At 41.9% G+C, this 24,202-nt stretch overlaps 1 protein-coding gene across 1 annotated transcript in view; it reads right to left on the reverse strand.

The window, feature by feature from the left end:
• Positions 1 to 24,202, reverse strand: part of adamts3 (ADAM metallopeptidase with thrombospondin type 1 motif, 3) — a 447,166-nt gene that overhangs the window by 164,657 nt on the left and 258,307 nt on the right. Inside the window, exons 9-10 of the mRNA XM_061981142.1 lie at positions 10,714 to 10,797; positions 6,309 to 6,465 (exon numbers count right to left, since the gene is read on the reverse strand). Of these exons, the coding sequence (XP_061837126.1) occupies positions 6,309 to 6,465; positions 10,714 to 10,797 (241 nt within the window). The remainder of the gene's footprint in view (positions 1 to 6,308; positions 6,466 to 10,713; positions 10,798 to 24,202) is intronic.

Raw genomic sequence — 24,202 nt, forward strand, 5'->3', positions numbered from 1 at the left:
CCACCCACAGACACAAAGAGAGTGGATGACTGACAAGAGGGTTCACTCTGTTTATTTCATCCCGCTCAATGCAAAATGTAGCCTGTTTGGAAGCGACTTCAAACAAAACAAACACACAAGGACTTTGCAATGTTGTGTATTTATCCTTGTTTGTTTGTTAATGACTTAAGTATTCAAGTTAAGGGCAGATTTTTTGAAGAAAGTCAGGAAATGTGACAAATGAGATAAGGAACAAGGGATCCAGGAGGTTTTTTAAAGGATTCTTTACTATTGACAGAAAGGGCCTGGCGGAGGTTTGCGCTCTTTGAGAGCTTTTCTAGTTAACAATGAAGGTTTCCATCCCTCTACAGCAGGGGTGTCAAACTCCAATACAGGGTGGGCCAAAATTTAAAACGGTCATGTCTGTGTAATCATGTTTTGTTTTGTTTAGTTATTGGACTCTTTAGTTTCTGGCTTTTCACTCCCTTGTCTTGTTTCCATGGTTACCCATTAGTTTCACCTGTTCCACGTTTGGACTCATTGTGCACTCTTGTTTGTCACCATAGCAACCCATTAGTTTTCACCTGCCCTCACGACTCACGCACCTGTCTTTAATCATGTCACTATTATTTAAACCCATTGTTGCCAGGAAGTCTCCCTGGCGACATCAAACCCCTGTCACACTCTGTTTACGTCTGCGTACTTCATGCCCTGTCCAAGTAAGTTTTTTCGATTCATGCCACAGTTAGCGACTTTTGCTCATGTCCTTAGTTTTTTGCCCACGTGCAAGTATTGGTTTCATTTGTCAAGTTTGTACTTCCGCCTTGTGCGCACCTTTAGTTTGTTCTTTTTGTTATAGTAAAATTAAATATGTCTTCACCTTCACGCCATGTCTGGTCCAAATGTTCATTTGCACCACGGGAGAACAAACCACGGCATAGTCCAAGTCTTGACAAAAACTGAACAAAGCCGCGGGCCAAGGTTGAACAAATTGACCTTTTAATAGGGACCCAAAAAAGTTTTGCATTGGATATTGAACAAGCAAGGCTTATATAACTTTATAGTGACATGCAAAATCCAGTTTCAAATAATAATAATAATACAAAAATATCAATGGCATATCAAATACAATTTAAATAAAAATTGAATTCCTCTTTTCTATTTGCAGCCTTCTGAGGTAAAAATCAACATTAACTTTTTCCACAGGCTAATACATTTGAAAATAAAATAACAATGAATAAACCAACCATTCAGGACTTTAAACTGCTCAGTTTGCAACACACTGATCTAATCTGATGTGCCCAAGCCAGATACCTGCCATCTTTTCTTGGATGCTAGTTCATTAACGTCGGGGCTCAGGCTTTGAGCTGAGGCAACCTTCATTATCGAACGAAGGTGTTCATCAGTCATTATATCTCGTCGTCTGCCGGGACCACAGTCTTGGGGGCGTGCCTTAAAGGCACTGCCTTTAACGTCCTCTACGAGCTGCCGTCACGTCCGCTTTTCATCCATTCTAACAACGTGCCGGCCCGATCACAAAATATGTGCGGCGTCTGTATGCACAAACATGTGAATGCAATGCATACTTAATCAACAGCGAAACAGGTTACACTGAGGGTGCCCGTATAAACAACTTTTACACTGTTAGAAATATACGCCACACTGTGAACCCACACCAAACAAGAATGACAAACACATTTTGGGATAACATCCCCACCGTAACACACCATAAACACAGCAGAACAAATACCCAGAACCCTTTGCAGCACTAACTCTTCCGGGACGCTACAATATACACCCCTCGCTACCACCAAATTCCCCCCCCCCCCACACACACACACACACACACACACACACACACACACACACACACACACACACCTTGTAGCGCCAGAGTTTGACACCCATGCTCTACAAGAACATTGCTGCTGTACATGAAGAAAACAATATGAGGACTGCAAAGTGCAGCATGATGATGTCATGCTCATTAACTCCATGATCTCTGTGCCAACCAATCAGCTTGCGTCTGACCCACCTGTGTCATCTTTCATCTTCATTCAGTGTCTTTTGTTGCACTATTTCACGTTTTTCCCCCCCGAGTGAGATTCTCCTTGCCTGCATTCTCATCTCGCCCAAAACTAAATTAGTCTTCAGCCCTGCTTGGGTAGCATCTGCTCTTTTTCAACATGGCACACCTGTATCATTGCAAATAATAACAAACCACTGCCACTCCTTTGTGCCACTTGTCCTTGGTGTTTATGTTTGATGATTCATAACCTTCACCCCCCACCTTCTCAAAATTTCCCCAAAATTGTTCCAATCGTTTGTGCTACAAGCTTTGTCCAACTAACTGTGTTTTGGGCAGGTTTTGCCATGGCTGGGAGGGCTGGTTATGAATAATAACACGTCAATAACATACGAACTATAATAGACAATGTTTTGCAGCACAAACAAATCTGCGATGGACGGGACCGGTAGGAGACCACGAGGAAGACCCAGGACACGCTGAAGAGACTATGTCTCTCAGCAGGCCTGGGAGCGCCTCGGGATCCCCCGGGAAGAGCTGGTGGAAGTGGCTGAGGAGAGGGAAGTCTGGGCTTCCCTGATTGGGCTGCTGCCCCTGCGACCTCAGAGGAGATGTTTGAAAAAAGGCAGGGTTTTTTTTAGCCATCTTTTGTATTGAAGGGGGAATGGCAAACTTCCTGTTGATTTTTGCTGGGGGTTGTCAGTGTATGAAATATAGGTCTAAGTGAGACCTACATCGAGGTTTTTGTTTCATGTGTCTCTGACATTCCTACTGGGAGTTAGAGGCAGTTTGGTCTGAGCAGGGTGCGGCCTTCTTGAGACGGCAGCAGCGCAGCAGCATCAGTTCTTTGAGGGATCATAAAATCCAAACCGGAGCAGTAATTAAAACTCTTTCATCAACTTTTAATCAGAAGGGCTCAATCTCTCTCCTATGCGTATTTGAAGCCGACACAACAAACGCGCTCAGAGGAGATAATGTTTGAAAAAAGGTGACTGTTTTTACACAACTTTTGTTTTGAAGGGGGAATTGCAAACTTCCTGTTGATTTTTGCTGGGGGTTGTCAGTGTATGAAATATAGGTCTAAGTGAGACCTACATAGAGGTTTTTGTTTCATGTGTCTACGGCAATTCCTACTGGGAGTTAGAGGCAGTTTTGTCTGTGTTTTCTTCCTAGGGGGCGCTAGAGCGCAATTTTGAGTTCGCAATTTTCGCCAGTCCTGACGTGTGTGTCCAATTTGGTGAGTTTTGAAGCATGTTAAGGGGGTCAAATTACAGCTCAAAGAGGCGGCGGTATAATGATAATAAAACGCTAGAAATTCAATAGGGTCCTCTGTCCCAAAGGGACATCGGTCCCTAATAACATAACAACTATAAACGTTAGTAACATAAAAACTATATCAGACAAAAAGAAAATGCAGCACACAAGTTGCACAAACGTAGCACAAACAAACGGGACAAGGTTGGGGAGCGTTTGACATGGTTGGGGGGCTAGTTATGAATAATAACTTGTTAAAAACATAAAAACAATTAAAGCTGCAAGCAGCAATGGACGGGACCGACTTTGACGGCACATAAAATCCAAACCGAAACAGTAATTAAAACTCTTTGGTCAACTTTTAATCAGAAGGGTTCAATCTCTCTCCTGTGCTAGTTTGAAGCCGACACGACAAACGCGCTCAGAGGAGATAATGTTTGAAAAAAGATGACCGGTTTTTACAAAACTTTTGTTTTGAAGGGGGAATTACAAACTTCCTGTTGATTTTTGCTGGGGGTTGTCAATATATGAAATGTAGGTCTAAGTGAGACCTACATAGAGGTTTTAGTTTCATGTGTCTCTGACATTCCTACTGGGAGTTAAGGCAGTTTTGTCTGAGTTTTCCTCCTCGGAGCAGTTGTGTCTGTGTTTTCTTCCTACGGGGCGCTAGAGTGCAATTTTGAGTTTTGGGGTTGTTTTTTTTATTAGATCGCAATTTCTGCCAGTCCTGATGTGTGTGTCCAGTTTGGTGAGTTTTAAGCATGTTAAGGGGGTCAAATTACAGCTCAAAGAGGCAAAAGTGACTGTTTTTACTAAAATTTTGTTTTGAAGGGGGAATTGCCAACTTCCTGTTGATTTTGGAAATCTAGGTCTAAGTGAGACCTACATAGAGGTTTTTGTTCATGTCTCTACGACATTCCTACCGGAAGTTACAAGCAGTTTTGTCTGTGTTTTTTTCCTAGGGGGCGCTAGAGCGCAATTTTGAGTTTTTTTTTTTTTTTTTTGTTTTTTTTTATTAGATGGCAATTTTCGCCAGTCCTGATGTGTGTGTCAAATATGGTGAGTTTTGAAGCATGTTAAGGGGGTCAAATTAGAGCTCAAAGAGGCAGCGGAAGAATAATAATAATAAAACGCACAAAATACAATAGGGTCCTCTGTCCCAAAGGGACATTGCAGTCCCTAATAAAACATGATTAACATAAAAAACTATAATAGTTGGAGAACAATTGTGTTTGCAACACAAGCGTAGCACAAATTAATGGGACAAGTTTGGGGAGATTTTAACAAGGCGGGGGGTGGGGGGCTGGTTATCAATCAACCTTTTTTGAGCCAAGGCACATTTTTTGCGTTGAAAAAATGCGGAGGCACACCACCAGCAGAAATCATTAAAAAACGAAACTCAGTTGACAGTAAAAAGTCGTTGTCGGAATTGTTGGATATGACTTTAAAGCATAACCAAGCATGCATCACTATAGCTCTTGTCTCAAAGTAGGTGTACTGTCACCACCTGTCACATCACACCCTGAGTTTTTTGCTGTTTTCCTGTGTGTAGTGTTTTACTTCTTGTCTTGCGCTCCTATTTTGGTGTTTTTTTCCTCTTTTTTTGGTATTTTCCTGTAGCAGTTTCATGTCTTCCTTTGAGCGATATTTCCCGCATCTACTTTGTTTTAGCAATCAAGACTATTTCAGTTGTTTTTATCCTTCTTTGTGGGGACATTGTTGATTGTCATGACATGTTCGTGTCATGTCTGTGTGATCATGTTTTTGTTTTGGTCATGTTCGGTTTTGTTTTTGGACTTTTTGTGCACTTTTGTTTTGTCACCATAGCAACCATTAGTTTTCACCTGTCACGTCACGCAGCTGTTTCACGTTTTGAGTCACGCACCTGTTTTCGTTAATCATGTCTGTAGTATTTAAGTTCATTGTTTTCAGTTTGTCTTCCTGGTGACATCCCACAATTATGCTCTGCACATTTCTGACACTTGATTTCATGTCCATCGTTCATGCTGCTCCTTTTAGTCCATGCCAAGTAAGTTTTGTTTATTAATGCTATAGTCTTTTGGTTTCATAGTTTGTTCTCCGCCACTGTGCGCGCTTTTCGTTTGTACTTTATTTTGATGTATTAAATAAATCATGTATTTACATTCCCCTCTCGCCCGAGCCAACTTTCCGTTGCATTCCGGAAAAGCAAACACCCAGGACCAAGTCATGACAGTTCGGATATACTTTGTGGACGCCGTCTTTGCTCCGCAGTAAGTCTTTGCTGTCGTCCAGCATTCTGTTTTTGTTTACTTTGTGGCCAGTTCAGTTTTTGTTTCGCTCTGCATAGCCTTCCCTAAGCTTCAATGCCTTTTCTTAGGGGCACTCACCTTTTGTTTATTTTTGGTTTAAGCATTGGACACCTTTTTACCTTCACCCTGCCTCCCGCTGTTTCCGACATTTACAAAGCAATTAGCTACCGGCTGCCACCTACTGATATGGAAGAGTATTACACGGTTACTCTGCCGAGCTCTAGACAGCACCGACACTCAACAACAACACATCATTTGCAGACTATAATTACGGGTTTGCAAAAAATATTTTTAACCCAAATAGGTGAAATTAGATAATCTCCCACGGCACACCAGACTGTATCTCACGGCACAGTGGTTGAAAAACACTGAATGACATCATAACTAGACAAGGTGGGTGCACTGGACTACAAGACGAGTCATTATTTTGCATTTTAGAATAACTTCAAAAGCATAAGAGCACAAAAACATGTTTACAGCACAAACAAATGACAGTGCTATTTTCATGTTGGCAGTGATCAGGGGCCCAACTTCAGGCGGGTTGAAAAAAAAAAATGTTTCTTAGAAAATGCTCATCCAGAGATGAGAAAAGCCGCTCTTTAGGGCCTGTCAGATACATTTGATGTCAAACAAAAGCCATTTCATGTGTTTCTCCCTCTGCCTGTTGTGTATTTGCATAATTGTCACATGCAAATTGTTGTGATGAGCTTATGCACAAAACGCGCCACTCTGGCGAGACTAAAAAAAATTCTCCTCACCTTGCATGCCGGTGGGGCCGAAGCCTTGGCGGGTGAGGAAGATGGCGTGGTCGTGGTGCTCGGCGTGGTCCACGTCGCCCTTCTGCTGGCTGAACGCCCAGCGGCACACGTTCTCCAGACTACGGGACGGGTTTCCTCTCTCGATGAGGCTGATGGACTGGCGGGGAAAGACGTAATCAAATATTAGACTTCCTCTGATTGTTGAGGCCTTGAGCTGCTGTCACTCTGAATGTTGTTTTTGGAAACACCTACTGGCCATTAGGATTCACGAGATCAAAGCCATGACGCAGTGCGGACACGTTTGTTACTGGATACTTTCTAATACTTCTGAAGACGTTGTATGTGCACCGTATTTTTCGGAGTATAAGCCGCACCAGAGTATAAATCGCACCGTCCGAAAATGCATAAAAAAGAAGAAAAAATAACATATATAAGTCGCACTGGAGTATAAGTCGCATTTTTTGGGGAAATGTATTTGATAAAACCCAAACCAAGAATATTTGAAAGGCAATTTAAAATAAATAAAGAATAGTGAACAACAGGCTGAATAAGTATACGTTATATGAGGCATAAATAACCAACTGAGAACGTGCCTGGTATGTTAACGTAACATATTATGGTAAGAGTCATTCAAATAACTATAACATATAGAACATGCTATACGTTTACCAAACAATCTGTCACTCCTAATCGCTAAATGCCATGAAATCTTATACGTTTAGTCTCTTACGTGAATGAGCTAAATAATATTATTTGATATTTTACGGTAATGTGTTAATAATTTCACACATCAGTCGCTCCTGAGTATAAGTCGCACCCCCGGCCAAACTATGAAAAAAACTGCGACTTATAGTCCGAAAAATACGGTAAGTATTAAAAATAATAATAACGGATTACTTTTATATAGCACTTTTCTATCAACTAGATACATACATACATATATACATGTGTGTTTGTGTATGTGTATGTATATATATATACATATATATATATATATATATATATATATATATATATATATATATATATATATATATATATATATATATATATATATACATACATATATATCAGTGACGTGCGGTGAGGTTGATGACTGGTGAGGCACTGACTTCATCACAGTCAGATTTACAAACATATGAACCCTAAAGAGTATCTTATTCACCATTTGATTGGCAGCAGTTAACGGGTTATGTTTAAAAGCTCATACCAGCATTCTTCCCTGCTTGGCACTCAGCATCAAGGGTTGGAATTGGGGGTTAAATCACCAAAAATTATTCCCGGGCGCGGCGCCGCTGCTGCTCACTGCTCCCTTCACCTCCCAGGGGGTGAACAAGGGGATGGGTCAAATGCAGAGGACACATTTCACCACACCTAGTGTGTGTAACAATCATTGGTACTTTAACTTAACTTTAACTTTACACATACAAACTGTAGTACACAAAAAAGCACATTTAATAAAAAAAAAACGTTATTATGGTTGTGCTGGATGCACCCCTGCCGTAGAATGCACCCCCTGACGGGAGTGTTATAACTAAAGCCCACACTTATACTTTCCACGTGCAAGATTGAATCTATTTAAAAAAGATATTTAATAAAAAGCCAAAAAAGTGCAAAAACAATAATGTTCGTGTTGGAGGAGTTGTGAATGAATGAAATATGAAATCCGTGCTGCAGTCTGAAGGTGTACCTAATGTTGTGGCACTGCGGTCGTTCGCGGCTCCTCCAACGCGAGCATTGTTGTGTTTGCACTTTTTGGCTTCTTGTCGGGTGACTTTTTTGAGTGGGTTCGGTTTTGCACGTGGGGGGTTTGGGTGTGGGCTTTGGTCGGTGTGGCACTCCCGTCGGGGGGTGCGTTCTACGGCGGGGGTGCATTAACCAGCACAAGGAGGCGGGATTACTGCGAGCCTCACACAGTGCGTCTTCGCAGCAGTTTTATGATTGCTCAGCACAAGAAATAAGTTACACACAAACAGTTGTTGACAAAATACACTGTACATTATATACCTCAGCTAACTAAACTATGGAAATGTATAATATAATTCATATAGCAATACGGTCTCACTGCACAGCAGGCCAGCAGTTAGCCGAGTCCGCAATCCATGTGAGGCACAACGCAGTGACGTGCCTCAACTGGCTGCTGATCACAGCAAGTCTCTTCTCAGTATTTGAACGGCAAATGTGAAAATTCAGCGATTTTGAATAAAAATAATCTAAAACTGGTGAAGTTAAATGGAAAATAACTTTATAGTATAATCACTGAATACATATAACAATTTAATTAATTTTTTTTCTTTTTGCATTTTTTTTTCTTTCCATGATGGCAGGTGAGGCCCGGCCTGCACGTCACTGATATATATATATATATATATATATATATATATATATATATATATATATATATATATATATATATATATATATACATACAGGTAAAAGCCAGTAAATTAGAATATTTTGAAAAACTTGATTTATTTCAGTAATTGCATTCAAAAGGTGTAACTTGTACATTATATTTATTCATTGCACACAGACTGATGCATTCAAATGTTTATTTCATTTAATTTTGATGATTTGAAGTCAATCAATCAATCAATCAATGTTTATTTATATAGCCCTAAATCACAAGTGTCTCAAAGGGCTGCACAAGCCACAACGACATCCTCGGTACAGCCCACATAAGGGCAAGGAAAAACTCACCCCAGTGGGACGTCGATGTGAATGACTATGAGAAACCTTGGAGAGGACCGCATATGTGGGTAACCCCCCCCCCCTCTAGGGAGACCGAATGCAATGGATGTCGAGTGGTGGCAACAAATGAAAATCCAAAATTCCGTGTGTCACAAAATTAGAATATTACTTAAGGCTAATACAAAAAAGGGATTTTTAGAAATGTTGGCCAACTGAAAAGTATGAAAATGAAAAATATGAGCATGTACAATACTCAATACTTGGTTGGAGCTCCTTTTGCCTCAATTACTGCGTTAATGCGGCGTGGCATGGAGTCGATGAGTTTCTGGCACTGCTCAGGTGTTATGAGAGCCCAGGTTGCTCTGATAGTGGCCTTCAACTCTTCTGCGTTTTTGGGTCTGGCATTCTGCATCTTCCTTTTCACAATACCCCACAGATTTTCTATGGGGCTAAGGTCAGGGGAGTTGGCGGGCCAATTTAGAACAGAAATGCCATGGTCCGTAAACCAGTCACGGGTAGATTTTGCGCTGTGTGCAGGCGCCAAGTCCTGTTGGAACTTGAAATCTCCATCTCCATAGAGCAGGTCAGCAGCAGGAAGCATGAAGTGCTCTAAAACTTGCTGGTAGACGGCTGCGTTGACCCTGGATCTCAGGAAACAGAGTGGACCGACACCAGCAGATGACATGGCACCCCAAACCATCACTGATGGTGGAAACTTTACACTAGACTTCAGGCAACGTGGATCCTGTGCCTCTCCTGTCTTCCTCCAGACTCTGGGACCTCGATTTCCAAAGGAAATGCAAAATTTGCATGGTTGGGTGATGGTTTGGGGTGCCATGTCATCTGCTGGTGTCACGAGTGGGGGAAGAGTGGATCGTGAGATCGACAGGCGGATCGGTGCGGCGTCTTCAGTAATGCGGACGCTGTATCGATCCGTTGTGGTGAAGAAGGAGCTGAGCCGGAAGGCAAAGCTCTCAATTTACCGGTCGATCTACGTTCCCATCCTCACCTATGGTCATGAGCTTTGGGTTATGACCGAAAGGACAAGATCCCGGGTACAAGCGGCCGAAATGAGTTTCCTCCGCCGGGTGGCGGGTCTCTCCCTTAGAGATAGGGTGAGAAGCTCTGCCATCCGGGAGGAGCTCAAAGTAAAGCCGCTGCTCCTCCACATCGAGAGGAGCCAGATGAGGTGGTTCGGGCATCTGGTCAGGATGCCACCCGAACGCCTCCCTAGGGAGGTGTTTAGGGCACGTCCCACCGGTAGGAGGCCGCGGGGAAGACCCAGGACACGTTGGGAAGACTATGTCTCCCGGCTGGCCTGGGAACGCCTCGGGGTCCCACAGGAAGAGCTGGACGAAGTGGCTGGGGAGAGGGAAGTCTGGGCTTCCCTGCTTTGGCTGCTGCCCCCGCGACCTGACCTCGGATAAGCGGAAGAAGATGGATGGATGGATGGAAGTTACACCTTTTGAATGCAATTACTGAAATAAATCAAGTTTTCTGGCTTTTACCTATATATATATATATATATATATATATATATATATATATATATATATATGTATATATACACAATTAGTTTGTGTCCTGCAATGTTTTGCCGTACCAAAAACGGGCACTCAATTTCGGTGGAAATGGATCGAATGGGCATAAAAATCCAACCACGTGTAAATTGCTCAAATGGTCACATGGTATAAATATAATGTTGAACGCTCACCTTGGCATACCCCAGCATGATCATCCTCACCAGGACCACGTTGATGTGGACTCCCAGAGACTCGTCGTGGTAGATCTCATTCACCTTCAAGATACAAAACAATCATTCATAATTCATCCACCGTCTTCTTTCTTGTGGCTGTACTTTCCAGAGGGCAATGTTGCCTCTAATATTTCATGTCTGCGAGCGTGAGCAACATCAAACGTCCACGCTGTGATCACACCAGCAGCACACCTGACATCATACCAATTTAAAGTGTTTTATTCAAATGACGGCAGTCATTTCCAAAATATTATTGTTTTAATATAAGTGATTTGGCCCACCTACAATGAAAAAAAATCCCAAAAAATCTTGTTTTTCATGAGAAATTGTGTTAGATGTAAAGATAAACGGAATACAATGATTCGCAAATCTTTTTCAACCCATATTCAATTGAATGCACTACAAAGACAAGATATTTGATGTTCAAACTCATAAACTTTATTTTTTTTTTGCAAATAATAATTAACTTAGAATTTCATGGCTGCAACACGTGCCAAAGTAGTTGGGAAAGGGCATGTTCACCACTGTGTTACATGGCCTTTCCTTTTAACAACACTCAATAAACGTTTGGGAACTGAGGAGACACATTTTTTAAGCTTCTCAGGTGGAATTCTTTCCCATTCTTGCTTGATGTACAGCTTAAGTTGTTCAACAGTCCGGGGGTCTCCGTTGTGGTATTTTAGGCTTCATAATGCGCCACACATTTTCAATAGGAGACAGGTCTGGACTACAGGCAGGCCAGTCTAGTACCCGCACTCTTTTACTATGAAGCCACATTGATGTAACACGTGGCTTGGCATTGTCTTGCTGAAATAAGCAGGGGCGTCCATGGTAACGTTGCTTGGATGGCAACATGTGTTGCTCCAAAACCTGTATGTACCTTTCAGCATTAATGGCGCCTTCACAGATGTGTAAGTTACCCATGTCTTGGCCACTAATACACCCCCATACCATCACAGATGCTGGCTTTTCAACTTTGCGCCTATAACAATCCGGATGGTTCTTTTCCTCTTTGGTCCGGAGGACACGACGTACACAGTTTCCAAAAACAATTTGAAATGTGGACTCGTTAGACCACAGAACACTTTTCCACTTTGTATCAGTCCATCTTAGATGAGCTCAGGCCCAGCGACACCGACTGCGTTTCTGGGTGTTGTTGATAAACGGTTTTCGCCTTGCATAGGAGAGTTTTAACTTGCACTTACAGATGTAGCGACAACTGTAGTTACTGACAGTGGTTTTCTGAAGTGTTCCTGAGCCCATGTGGTGATATCCTTTACACACTGATGTCGCTTGTTGATGCAGTTCCGCCTGAGGGATCGAAGGTCACGGGCTTAGCTGCTTACGTGCAGTGATTTCTCCAGATTCTCTGAACCTTTTGATGATATTACGGACCGTAGATGGTGAAATCCCTAAATTCCTTGCAATAGCTCATTGAGAAAGGTTTTTCTTAAACTGTTCGACAATTTGCTCACACATTTGTTGACAAAGTGGTGACCCTCGCCCCATCCTTGTTTGTGAATGACTGAGCATTTCATGGAATCTACTTATATACCCAATCATGGCACCCACCTGTTCCCAATTTGCCTGTTCACCTGTGGGATGTTCCAAATAAGTGTTTGATGAGCATTCCTCAACTTTATCAGTATTTATTGCCACCTTTCCCAACCTCTTTGTCACGTGTTGCTGGCATCAAATTCTAAAGTTAATGATTATTTGCAAAAAAAAAAAAATTGTTATCAGTTTGAACATCAAATATCTTGTGCATTCAATTGAATATGGGTTGAAAACGATTTGCAAATCATTGTATTCAGTTTATATTTATATCTAACACAATTTCCCAACTCATATGGAAACGGGGTTTGTAGCACAATGAGTCGTGTGTTGGAGTTGTCCGACTTTCTGTGTGTCCATAAACGCATCAGTGGCTGAGTCTAATGCAAGCCTGGGCAATTATTTTGACTAGGGGGCCAAATTTAGAGGAAACACTAATACAAAACCTCACAATAATGTCTAAATGAATGCTAAAAACGTCATGACAGACCACCTTAAAGGGGAACAATATCACAATTTCAGAAGGGTTAAAACCATTAAAAATCAGTTCCCAGTGGCTTATTTTATTTTTTGAAGTTTTTTTCAAAATTTTACCCATCACGCAATATCCCTAAAAAAAGCTTCAAAGTGACTGATTTTAACCATCGTTATATACACCCGTCCATTTTCCTGTGACGTCACATAGTGATGCCAACACAAACAAACATGGCGGAAAGAACAGCAAGCTATAGCGACATTAGCTCGGATTCAGACTCGGATTTCAGCGGCTTAAGTGATTCAACAGATTACGCATGTATTAAAACGGATGGTTGTAGTGTGGAGGCAGGTAGCGAAAACGAAATTGAAGAAGAAACTGAAGCTATTGAGCCATATCGGTTTGAACCGTATGCAAGCGAAACCGACAAAAACGACACGACAGCCAGCGACACGGGAGAAAGCGAGGACAAAGCGATCGCCTTCTAACCAACGATTGGTATGTGTTTGTTTGGCATTAAAGGAAACTAACAACTATGAACTAGGTTTACAGAATATGAAATACATTTGGCAACAACATGCACTTTGAGAGTGCAGACAGCCCAATTTTCATCAATTAATATATTCTGTAGACATACCCTCATCCGCTCTCTTTTCCTGAAAGCTGATCTGTCCAGTTTTGGAGTTGATGTCAGCAGGCCAGGGAAGCTAGGGTCGATATTCTTCTCTTGATCATCTTCGGTGGCATAAGGGACGGTGTGAGCCAAGACATCCAGGGGGTTTAGCTCGCTCGTCTGCGGGAACAAACTGCCGCCATTGCTTGCCGTGCTACCGAGGTCCTTTGTCCCTGAATTGCTCACACACTCCGGCAGATTCAATGGGGGTCTGGCGGCAGATTTCTTTGACTTTATCGTTGGAAATGCATCTGCTTTGAGTGTCGCAGGATATCCACACATTCTTGCCATCTCTGTCGTAGCATAGCTTTTGTCGGGAAAGTGTGCGGAACAAACGTCCAATTTCTTGCCACTTTCGCATCTTTGGGCCACTGGTGCAACTTGAATCCGTCCTTGTTCGTGTTGTTACACCCTCCGACAACACACCGACGAGGCATGATGTCTCCAAGGTACGGAAAACAGTCGAAAAAACGGAAAATAACAGAGCTGATTTGACTCAGTGTTTGAGAAAATGGCGGATTGCTTCCGAGAGCGAATAATAGAAAGGCGTTTAATTCGCCAAAATTCACCCATTTAGAGTTTGGAAATCGGTTAAAAAAATATATGGTCTTTTTTCTGCAACATCAAGGTATATATTGACGCTTACATAGGTCTGGTGATAATGTTCCCCTTTAACCCCCCTGTTGTCATTTTGACCCGCCACTGTGTTAAAAACCAAAAACAAAATCCCCTAAACGATTTTTTTTTCAACTTGAAATTTTATGACCTTTCCTAGTTTGGCACCAACAATAGAAAAAGTGAAATGTTGCTTTTATTCACATTTCCATGTAAGCTGTACAAAGAAATGTACAAAGGGGCGGTATGGCGTAGTGGGTAGAGCAACCGTGCCAGGAACCTGAGGGTTGCAGGTTCGCTCCCCGCCTCTTACCATCCAAAAATCGCTGCCGTTGTGTCCTTGGGCGGGACACTTCACCCTTTCCCCCCGGTGCCACTCACACCGGTGAATTGAATGATGAATGATAGGTGGTGGTCGGAGGGGCCGTTGGCGCAAATTGCAGCCACGCTTCCGTCAGTCTACCCCAGGGCAGCTGTGGCTATGAAAGTAGCTTACCACCACCAGGTGTGAATGATTGATGGGTGTTACATGTAAAGCGACTTTGGGTACTTAGAAAAGCGCTATATAAATCCCAGTTATTATTAAAGGTGGTCTTCGGGTCAAAATGACCCGTGAGTCACAAAGTGTTGAAATCAAAGTCACAGAGTTATTTATACATCACAGAATGTTACAATGTTTTAGTTGTTATAGTCCATCAGTAGCAGAGCTCTTTTTCTGTGGATTTCCAGAGATTATAAAGGTGCTGCAGATCACAGGGCCCCGAATTCTGTCTGTGCTGAAGCAATGAGTGTGCGTTATACCGCTGAAGAGGCTCGAGAGCTGATTTTTTTTTCAGATGTCCAGCAAGACAACGCTGATTCAGAAGAGGAAGTGGAGGATGTATCAGAAGAAGAAGATGGGTAGGAATACAATCCAGAGCATGATGAATCATCTTCAGAAGAAGAAAACCCTGAAGCTGAAAGAGAGACTTTCCTTTCAAAAAATGGCAAAATAACACGGTCCTCAGCAGCATATGACCATCAAGGCAGGCATGCAGAACAAAACATCATAAAGTTGACCCCAGGACCCACAAGGTATGCCGTTTCTCATGCTGTTTATCACACCAGCAATTGAAAAAATAATCCTGGAGATGACAAATTTGGAGGGTTTTCACAAATATGGAGACAGCTGGAGAAAGATGGATGAGACTGACCTGCAGGCCTACTTAGGGCTGATAATCTTAGCCCGTGTATACAGGTCCCGAGGTGAGGCTGCAACTAGTCTATGGGATGCAGAGAGTGGAAGGCCAATTTTCCGAGCCACAATGCCACTCAAACTCTTTCGCACCTACTCAAGACTGATACGATTTGTTGACCGTGAGTCAAGACCAGCAAGACGTGTGACAAACAAACTTGCAGCCATAATAGAGGTCTGGGACAATGTAGTTCTCCTGGGCACACTGCACACAAGGTGAGGACAGGAAGCCAGTCATCATAGATGACTACAACCGCAACAAGGGAGGTGTGGACAACCTACAAACCCTGTTTCCATATGAGTTGGGAAATTGTGTTAAATGTAAATATAAACGGAATACAATGATTTGCAAATCATTTTCAACCCATATTCAGTTGAATATGCTACAAAGACAACATATTTGATGTTCAAACTGATAAAAAAAATTTTTTTTGCAAATAATCATTAACTTTAGAATTTGATGCCAGCAACATGTGACAAAGAAGTTGGGAAAGGTGGCAATAAATACTGATAAAGTTGAGGAATGATCATCAAACACTTATTTGGAACATCCCACAGTTGTGCATGCTAATTGGGAACAGGTGGGTGCCATGATTGGGTATAAAAGTAGATTCCATGAAATGCTCAGTCATTCACAAACAAGGATGGGCCGAGGGTCACCATTTTGTCAACAAATGCGTGAGCAAATTAATGAACAGTTTAAGAAAAACCTTTCTCAACCAGCTATTGCAAGGAATTTAGAGATTTCGCCATCTACGGTCCGTAATATCATCAAAGGGTTCAGAGAATCTGGAGAAATCACTGCACGTAAGCAGCTAAGCCCGTGACTTCGATCCCTCAGGCTGTACTGCATCAACAGGCGACATCAGTGTGTAAAGGATATCACCACATAGGCTCAGGAACACTTCAGAAACCCACTGTCAGCGACTACAGTTGGTCGCTACATCTGTAAGTGCAAGTTAAAACTCTGCTATGCAAGGCGAAAACCGTTTTATCAACAACACCCAGAAACGTTGTCGGCTTCGCAGGGCCTGAGCTCATCTAAGATGGACTGATACAAAGTGGAAAAGTGTTCTATGGTCTAACGAGTCCACATTTCAAATTGTTTTTGGAAACTGTGGACGTCGTGTCCTCCGGACCAAAGAGGAAAAGAACCATCCGGATTGTTATAGGTGCAAAGTTGAAAAGCCAGCATCTGTGATGGTATGGGGGTGTATTAGTGCCCAAGACATGGGTAACTTACACATCTGTGAAGGCGCCATTAATGCTGAAAGGTACATACAGAGATGTCATTTCTGCCCTCAAAAGAAGGACTGTAAAACCCATACTGTGTGCTGCAGGTGTAAGAAATATATCTGCAAAGGCTGCACACTTGCATACTGCCCTACATGTGCCAATTAGGCTTAGTTAATTAGTTAATTAGTTGAATGGGTCATGTTATTTTTCATATTTTTGTATTGTGCATTGTCTTCAATTGTTCACTGGAGAAAGAAAAGAAAGAAACTGAGTCATTGGGATGAATAAAAATGCATTCAAAACGCACATTTTTTTGCTTTTCTTAAGCTATAGAAATTAAGTGATCTAAAAAAAATATTTGGGAATGTGCGGCGGGCCAGATTGAAAATCTTAACGGGCCTTAATTTGCCCAGGTCGGCCTAAAACACTCTCATGTTGCGCAATGAGATGTAATCATGGCATAAAGTCTACATTCCTGTAACTTTATGTCTGTAAAATATACGTTTTTATTAGCATTTCTGCTAATATTTCCTGAATAATATCCATAAATGTTTTAGAGGGAACTTTGCTTGCGAGGTAAAGTTGGCTGGACTCGGATATAATCCACGAACCATGAGATGTGTCATATTCAGATCTGATTAAGGAGGTGGATACATATCAGAAATGAAAAAAGTATGAGTGCCAAAACACGACTGAGCCAGCATATCTGGTATCACGTGAACATCGATAGATAAGGACTGTGCCAACTCGCTTGCATATTCATGAGATGAATTCAAACTACCTTGGACCCTGGAAACAATTTATGCCCATCCTCTCTTCCTCTAACTATATTTGTCCATGAATAATCACCCCCAACACTTAATGCCCTCTGGAAAATGTGGAATAATCCACAAGCCACATGGTCCACAGGAAGTTGTTAATCTACTTATTTTTCTGTATAATCAGTGATTTTTCAACTGTGACTGAGGGGGTTTTGTTTTTGTTTTTTAATAATGTTTTTGTTGAATTACTGTAATGTGCTTCGTGTCAACGTGTTATGGCTATATTTCACGAACTTACTCATTATTTTACTCAAACTAGTCATATTTGCCGTAGGAATTTTGTACAAACAATATTATATTACCTTGTCCGCCCTGAGATCGGTAGGTCGTGAGTTCAAACCCAGGCCGAGTCATACCAAAGACTATAAAAAATGGGACCCATTACCTCCCTGCTTGGCACTCAGCATCAAGGGTTGGAATTGGGGGTTAAATCACCAAAGATTATTCCCAGGCGCAGCCACCGCTGCTGCTCACTGCTCCCCTCACCTCCCAGGGGGTGAACAAGGGGGTGGGTCAAATGCAGAGAATAATTTTGCCACACCTAGTGTGTGTGTGACAATCATTGGTACTTAAACTTTTAACATAAATGTAAAAACACACATTTTTACAATGGAGTTCAGGGTGCGCATCGCGCCGTCAACCAATTGCGAGCGCTGCACAGAACTCTCACTAAAAAAAATGATGGTCATGTTGACTTAAACTTTTGCATTTTATCGTTTTGTTATTTTATCTGTAGAGTGAAATTTCACCACACCTAGTGTGTGTGTGACAATCATTGGTACTTTAACTTTGACTTTTAACTTAACAATGTTAGCATCCCAATATGTGAAATGAAAACAAGAGCAGAACAGAAGAGGAGACTCTTAAGAAATTGATGCTTTAACAGAGCAAAAAGGGGCCATCGTTGTTCCTTTCAGGTTGCATCTCTGTTTGTCCAGCGTTGATAAACGGTGCGTCGTGGAAGGAGGTTGTTGCGATTTTAGGATGCAGACGAACGAGGTCGCAGCGGGCAGTAAAAAAATTTATCATTTATTGATACAACGAGCAAAAAGCGAGAGCAACGGGGAAGTGCTCTGACCAAAACAAAGCAAAATGCAAAACACTTACAGGACATGTGGAGCAGATGGCGTCCACAAAGTGCGAGTGTACTTAGCATCAAAAGGATCGTCTGTGGTCACCAGTGAGTAGAGAATCGATAACAATGTCCCGAAAACCAAGGTAGGGAAAAGAATCAACTTAAATAGTCTTGATTACGAACAAAAAACAGGTGAGGGGAAATGCTTCGAGATAGAAGTGAAGCAGCCAGGGGAAAACACCAGCAAAACCGGAAAATCCTGCCAAAATAAAAGCAAAGGACAGGAACTAACACATAACAGCAAAGAACACTCACAAAACGCTATTTCCCAAACAGTAATGTTGTGTTTTGTCAGTGTTATTTGCTGTTATGTGTTAGTTCCTGTCCTGTGCTTTTATTTTGGCAAGCTTTTCCAGTGTTTGGATGTTATTCAGTGGCGAAGCGTACTTGTGCTGTTTATTTTATTCGCAACAAGCTTCACACTATCAGATATTTGCGTCTATAATTTCTTGCATTTTTAGACTGCTACCACTTATTTTTATCATCTAAAATTGAATACTTTTCATTCGACAAAATTGCAAGTTTTCACTGCCTCTTGGAAAAAAACCCGCTTGACTTTTTCCACATGTTGTCATGTTACAGCTTTAATCCGAAATGGAATAAATACATTTTTCTCCAGAAAATTTTACAGACAATTCCACATGTGAAAATAATATGTTTTATTTTTTGCAAATTTATTGAAATTAAAAAAAAAAATTATATAAGTACACATAAGTAGATAGCCTTTGCTCAGTACTTATACTAAGTTACAGCATTATTCCAAAATGAAACAAATTATTTTTTTGTCCTCAAAATTCTAAACAAAATACCCTATAATAACAATTTAAAAAAGTGCAAATGTATTAAAAATAAATCTGTCATGATCTGTGGTCTTAGTTTTGAACTCTTTTAGTTCCTGTTTGCGCTCCCTTGTTTGTTTAGTTACCATGGCGACTTATTAGTTTCACCTGCGTCATGTATTCGGGACACGCACCTGCTCGAATCAAGAGACTATTATTTAAGCCTGTCTTGGCCAGTTAGTCGTCCTGGCGTCATTGCTCGTTTCATGCCACAGGTTCATGCTCGTTTCATGCCACAGTTTCATGCTCGTTTCATGCCACAGTTTCATGCTCGTTTCATGCCACAGTTTCATGCTCGTTTCATGCCACAGTTTCATGCTCGTTTCATGCCACAGTTTCATGCTCGTTTCATGCCACAGTTTCATGCTCGTTTCATGCCACAGTTTCATGCTTGTTTCATGCCACAGTTTCATGCTCGTTTTATGCTACAGTTTCATGCTCGTTTCATGCCACAGTTTCATGCTCATTTCATGCCACAGTTTCATGCTCGTTTCATGCCACAGTTTCATGCTCGTTTCATGCCACAGTTTCATGCTCGTTTCATGCCACAGTTTCATGCTCGTTTCATGCCACAGTTTCATGCTCGTTTCATGCCACAGTTTCATGCTTGTTTCATGCCACAGTTTCATGCTCGTTTTATGCTACAGTTTCATGCTCGTTTCATGCCACAGTTTCATGCTCATTTCATGCCACAGTTTCATGCTTGTTTCATGCCACAGTTTCATGCTCGTTTCATGCCACAGTTTCATGCTCGTTTCATGCCACAGTTTCATGCTTGTTTCATGCTCGTTTCATGCCACAGTTTCATGCTCGTTTCGCGCTTAATTCATGCTGCTCGTTCCATGTCCGATTCCAAGTTTTTGCTAGTTATTTGTTTCATGCCACAGTAAGTCTTGGTTGTTCTATGTCATAGTTTGGTTAGTTGTTTCATGTCTATAGTTTCATGTCCTAAGTTTTTGCCTTAGCTTCCGCGTGCGATAGGCACACTTGCCTTCGGGTTGTTTTCTGCTTTTTGTACCCTTTTGAGTTTTTAATAATTAAATATGTTCCTACCTTCACGCCTTGTCCGGAATAGTCCGATTGCTTCCCGGGAGAACAAACCTCGCAGTAAATCAACAAAAAAAATCACATTGGTCAACACTTTGTTGAGGAGAGCCTTCTGCAGAAAACCACCAATCAGGTCTGTATAGTAGAGTGGCCAGACTGAGGCCATTTCTTAGTAAAAAGTTTGCAAAATGCACCAGAAAGACTCTCAGACCATTAGAAACTAAATTCTCTGGTCTGATGAGACAAATATTAAAGTCTTTGGCGTGATTGCCAGACATCATGTTTGGAGGAAACCAGGCACCGTTTATCACCAGGCTAATACCATCCCTGGTGGCAGCATCATGCTGTGGGGATGGTTTTCAGCGGGCAGCAAATGGTAGACTACTCGTATTGCTCTTTTATCCTGCACTACAACAAGCTAATGCAACAACATTTTGTTCTTTTCTGTACTGGAAAGTTCAACAATAAATAAAAGGAAGTCTAAGGATAGAGGGAAAGATGAATGTGGCAATGTACAGAGACATACGGGACGAAAACCAACGCTTCCCAACCTGATGAACCTTGAGAGGTGCTGCAAAGAGGAATGGGCCAAACTGGCCAAAGATAACTGTGCCAATGTCTTGAGCCGTGGCCCGGATCATGTTTTGTTATTTTCTGTTAGTTTTGGACTCCCTGTTTGTGCACTTCTGGGTTTGTTTTAGTTTCCATGGGGATTAATTGGGTTCACCTGCCTCTGGTTAGTGGTCGGCACGCTCACCTGTTGTCGACCACTAATCAGAGAGCTATTTATTCACCTTTCTCGCCACGCTCAGTCTGGCTTCATTGTTTGCCACACGCCACCTGTTACGTTAGTATTTCTTGTCTCCTAGTCTATGCTTCCTGTGCTAAGTGGTAGCCTTAGCTTTCCGTGCGATCGGCACGTTGTTCCTTCTGCTTGTTTTCTGTTTTTGGTACGTGTTTGATTTTGAAGATGAAATCATGTTCCTACCTGCACGCCTTGTCCGGAGTGGTCCGTCTGCATCCCGGGGGAACGAACCCCGCAGAAAGATGTGACCCCCCCACACACGTAATAGCCAAGCTTGTGGCATCGTATTCGAAAAGACCTGAGGACGTAAGTGCTGCCAAAGGTGCATCAAAAAAGTATTGAGCAATGTGATTTTTTTAGTTGATTTCTTTTTAATACATTTGCAAAATAGAGAAAATACAAAAACACTTTTTAAATTGTTATTATAGGGTATTTTGTGTGGAATTTTGAGGACAACAAATAATTTGTTTAATTTTGGAATAATGCTGTAACTAGAGATGTCCGATAATACCGGACTGCCGATATTATCGGCCGATAAATGCTTTAAAATGTGATATCGGAAATTATCGGTATCGGTTTAAAAAAGTATGACTTTTTAAAACGCCGCTGTACGGAGTGGTACACGGACGTAGGGAGAAGTACAGAGCAGTTGCGTCTCCCAGTCATACTTGCCAACCCTCCCGATTTTCCCGGGAGACTCCCGAATTTCAGTGCCCCTCCCGAAAACCTCCTGGGGCAACCATTATCCCGAATTTCTCCCGATATCCAACCAGACAACAATATTGGGGGCGCGCTTTAAAGGCACTGCCTTTGCGTGCCGGCCGAATCACTAGTGAATGCATGCATACTTGGTCCACGGCCATACAGGTCACACTGAGGGTGGCCGTATAAACAACTTTAACACTGTTACAAATATGCGCTACACTGTGAACCCACACCAAACAAAAATGACAAACACATTTCGGGAGAACATCCGCACCGTAACACAACATATACACAACAGAACAAATACCCAGAACCCCTTGCAGCACTAAGTCTTCCGGGACGCTACAATATACATCCCCTGCTACCTCCTACCCCCCCCTCCCCAACTCAACCCTGCCGACCTCAACCTCCTCATGCTCTCTCAGGGAGAGCATGTCCCAAATTCCAAGCTGCTGTTTTGAGTCATGTTAAAAAAAAATAATGCACTTTGTGACTTCAATAATAAATATGGCAGTGCCATGTTGGCATTTTTTTTCCATAACTTGAGTTGATTTATTTTGGAAAGCCTTGTTACATTGTTTAATGAATCCAGCAAAATTAGGCATAATAATGTGTTAAATCCAAGACTGTATATATCGGTATTGGTTGATATCGGAGTCGGTAATTAAGAGTTGGACAATATCGGCAAAAAAGCCATTATCGGACATCTCTAGCTGTAGCATAACAAAATGTGGAAAAATTGAAGCTCTTATTTTGATACCATTTGTACAGTAAGATCCCATCACAGAAAAGGTGACGTTCCTCGGTGCAACATTGTTGTGCATGTCTAAAATAAATAAACCATCATCTTTTGAGGCTGTAAATGCGAGAAATTGTGAACTTGATCTCATTGGTTTTGCTTTTATTCTGCAGAGTATGAATACAAACTGGGCACGCAGTTTTATGGGATGCCCATAAAATTTGAGGGCGTCATAAATAAAACAAAATTGTCTCGCAAGGGCGGGCCGACTTAATCAGCTAATTGTCGTCCGAAGCATTCGAACCCGCTGAAGAAGGCACGACTTCCGACGCCATTGGCTTCCAAAACACGGACGTGCGACGTACAATCGGCACGTACGAGTACTGGCATCTCCAGCTGAGGCGCCTATCGCCGAGTTTTAAAGCGAAATGTGGTTTTTAATCAGCCCGTGGGATCAAATTTCCCCTTCGGGGATCAACACGGGCCTCGCTATCTGCAGGAATCTGGGACATAATAAATACACTGATGGATTGGCTGTTTGAATGGCTTCACGTTCGACGTCAGCGCCTATAAAAAGTATACATTGTGCGTGTATGAAATCATTTATTCAAATCCAGATATAATAATTACCCTTCAGGGCAGACAAAAGGTGCAATTCAAATGAAATGAATTAATACCATATTGCACATGCTAATAGAGAGGCAATGTCGGACCCTTATTATACCCCCGGGTCAGCCGATGGCACGATAATGGGTGAGCTCCGTCGCCATGACAACGGAGAAAGTGAGTTTCGAGTCAATGTATTTGCATCATGTTTTATTAATTACAGTGGCTTGTGATGACTAGCAATAGGGCGGCGACCTTCACATGAAAAATCCAGAGTTTGTATGTCGAACTCGTTGGAAGATGTGCATTCCGTGACCTATTCTCCGTGATTATGCAAAAAAAAAGAAAAAAAAAAAAGTGGAACTCCTTAGGGAGGCTTGCAGGGAAGTCAATTCAACTGTCGGGGATTATTTGATGTAGCAGTACAGGAAGAGAAGCACTGTATGAGGTAAAGAAGTTGTAATGATGACGGGAGGGTTGCAGACTAATACTAGTGGTGGCTTAAAACAGTTGAAAAGTAAACACTAAGATCCAAATACCAGGTGCTAAACACCGTGTGCAATCTATAGAGTAGACAAAAACGATTTGCCACACAATACCTCACCTGAACGAGGGGACATTCCACTGTAACGGCTTTCATTGGCATGGACAGAATGGTTTCTCTTTTGCATCTCATAAGCTGTTTTTTTTTCATGACAATAGGACGGAACTATCCTAGCCCAGGCACAGCCTCTTTGTGTTGGACTATATATAGATAGTTGGGGTTTTAGCACCCGCTGCTAGACTAGATCTAACCAACCTAAGATTAGATCTGACTAACCTAATTCTAAGACTAGATCTGACCAAACTAAGTCTAAGATTAGATCTGACCAAGCTAAATCAAAGACTAGATCTGACCAATATAAATCTAAGATTAGATCTGACCAATTTAAGTCTGAGATTAGATCTATCCATCCATCCATC

Source organism: Nerophis lumbriciformis, linkage group LG20 (genome assembly GCF_033978685.3).
Source record: "Nerophis lumbriciformis linkage group LG20, RoL_Nlum_v2.1, whole genome shotgun sequence".
Taxonomy (NCBI): domain Eukaryota; kingdom Metazoa; phylum Chordata; class Actinopteri; order Syngnathiformes; family Syngnathidae; genus Nerophis; species Nerophis lumbriciformis.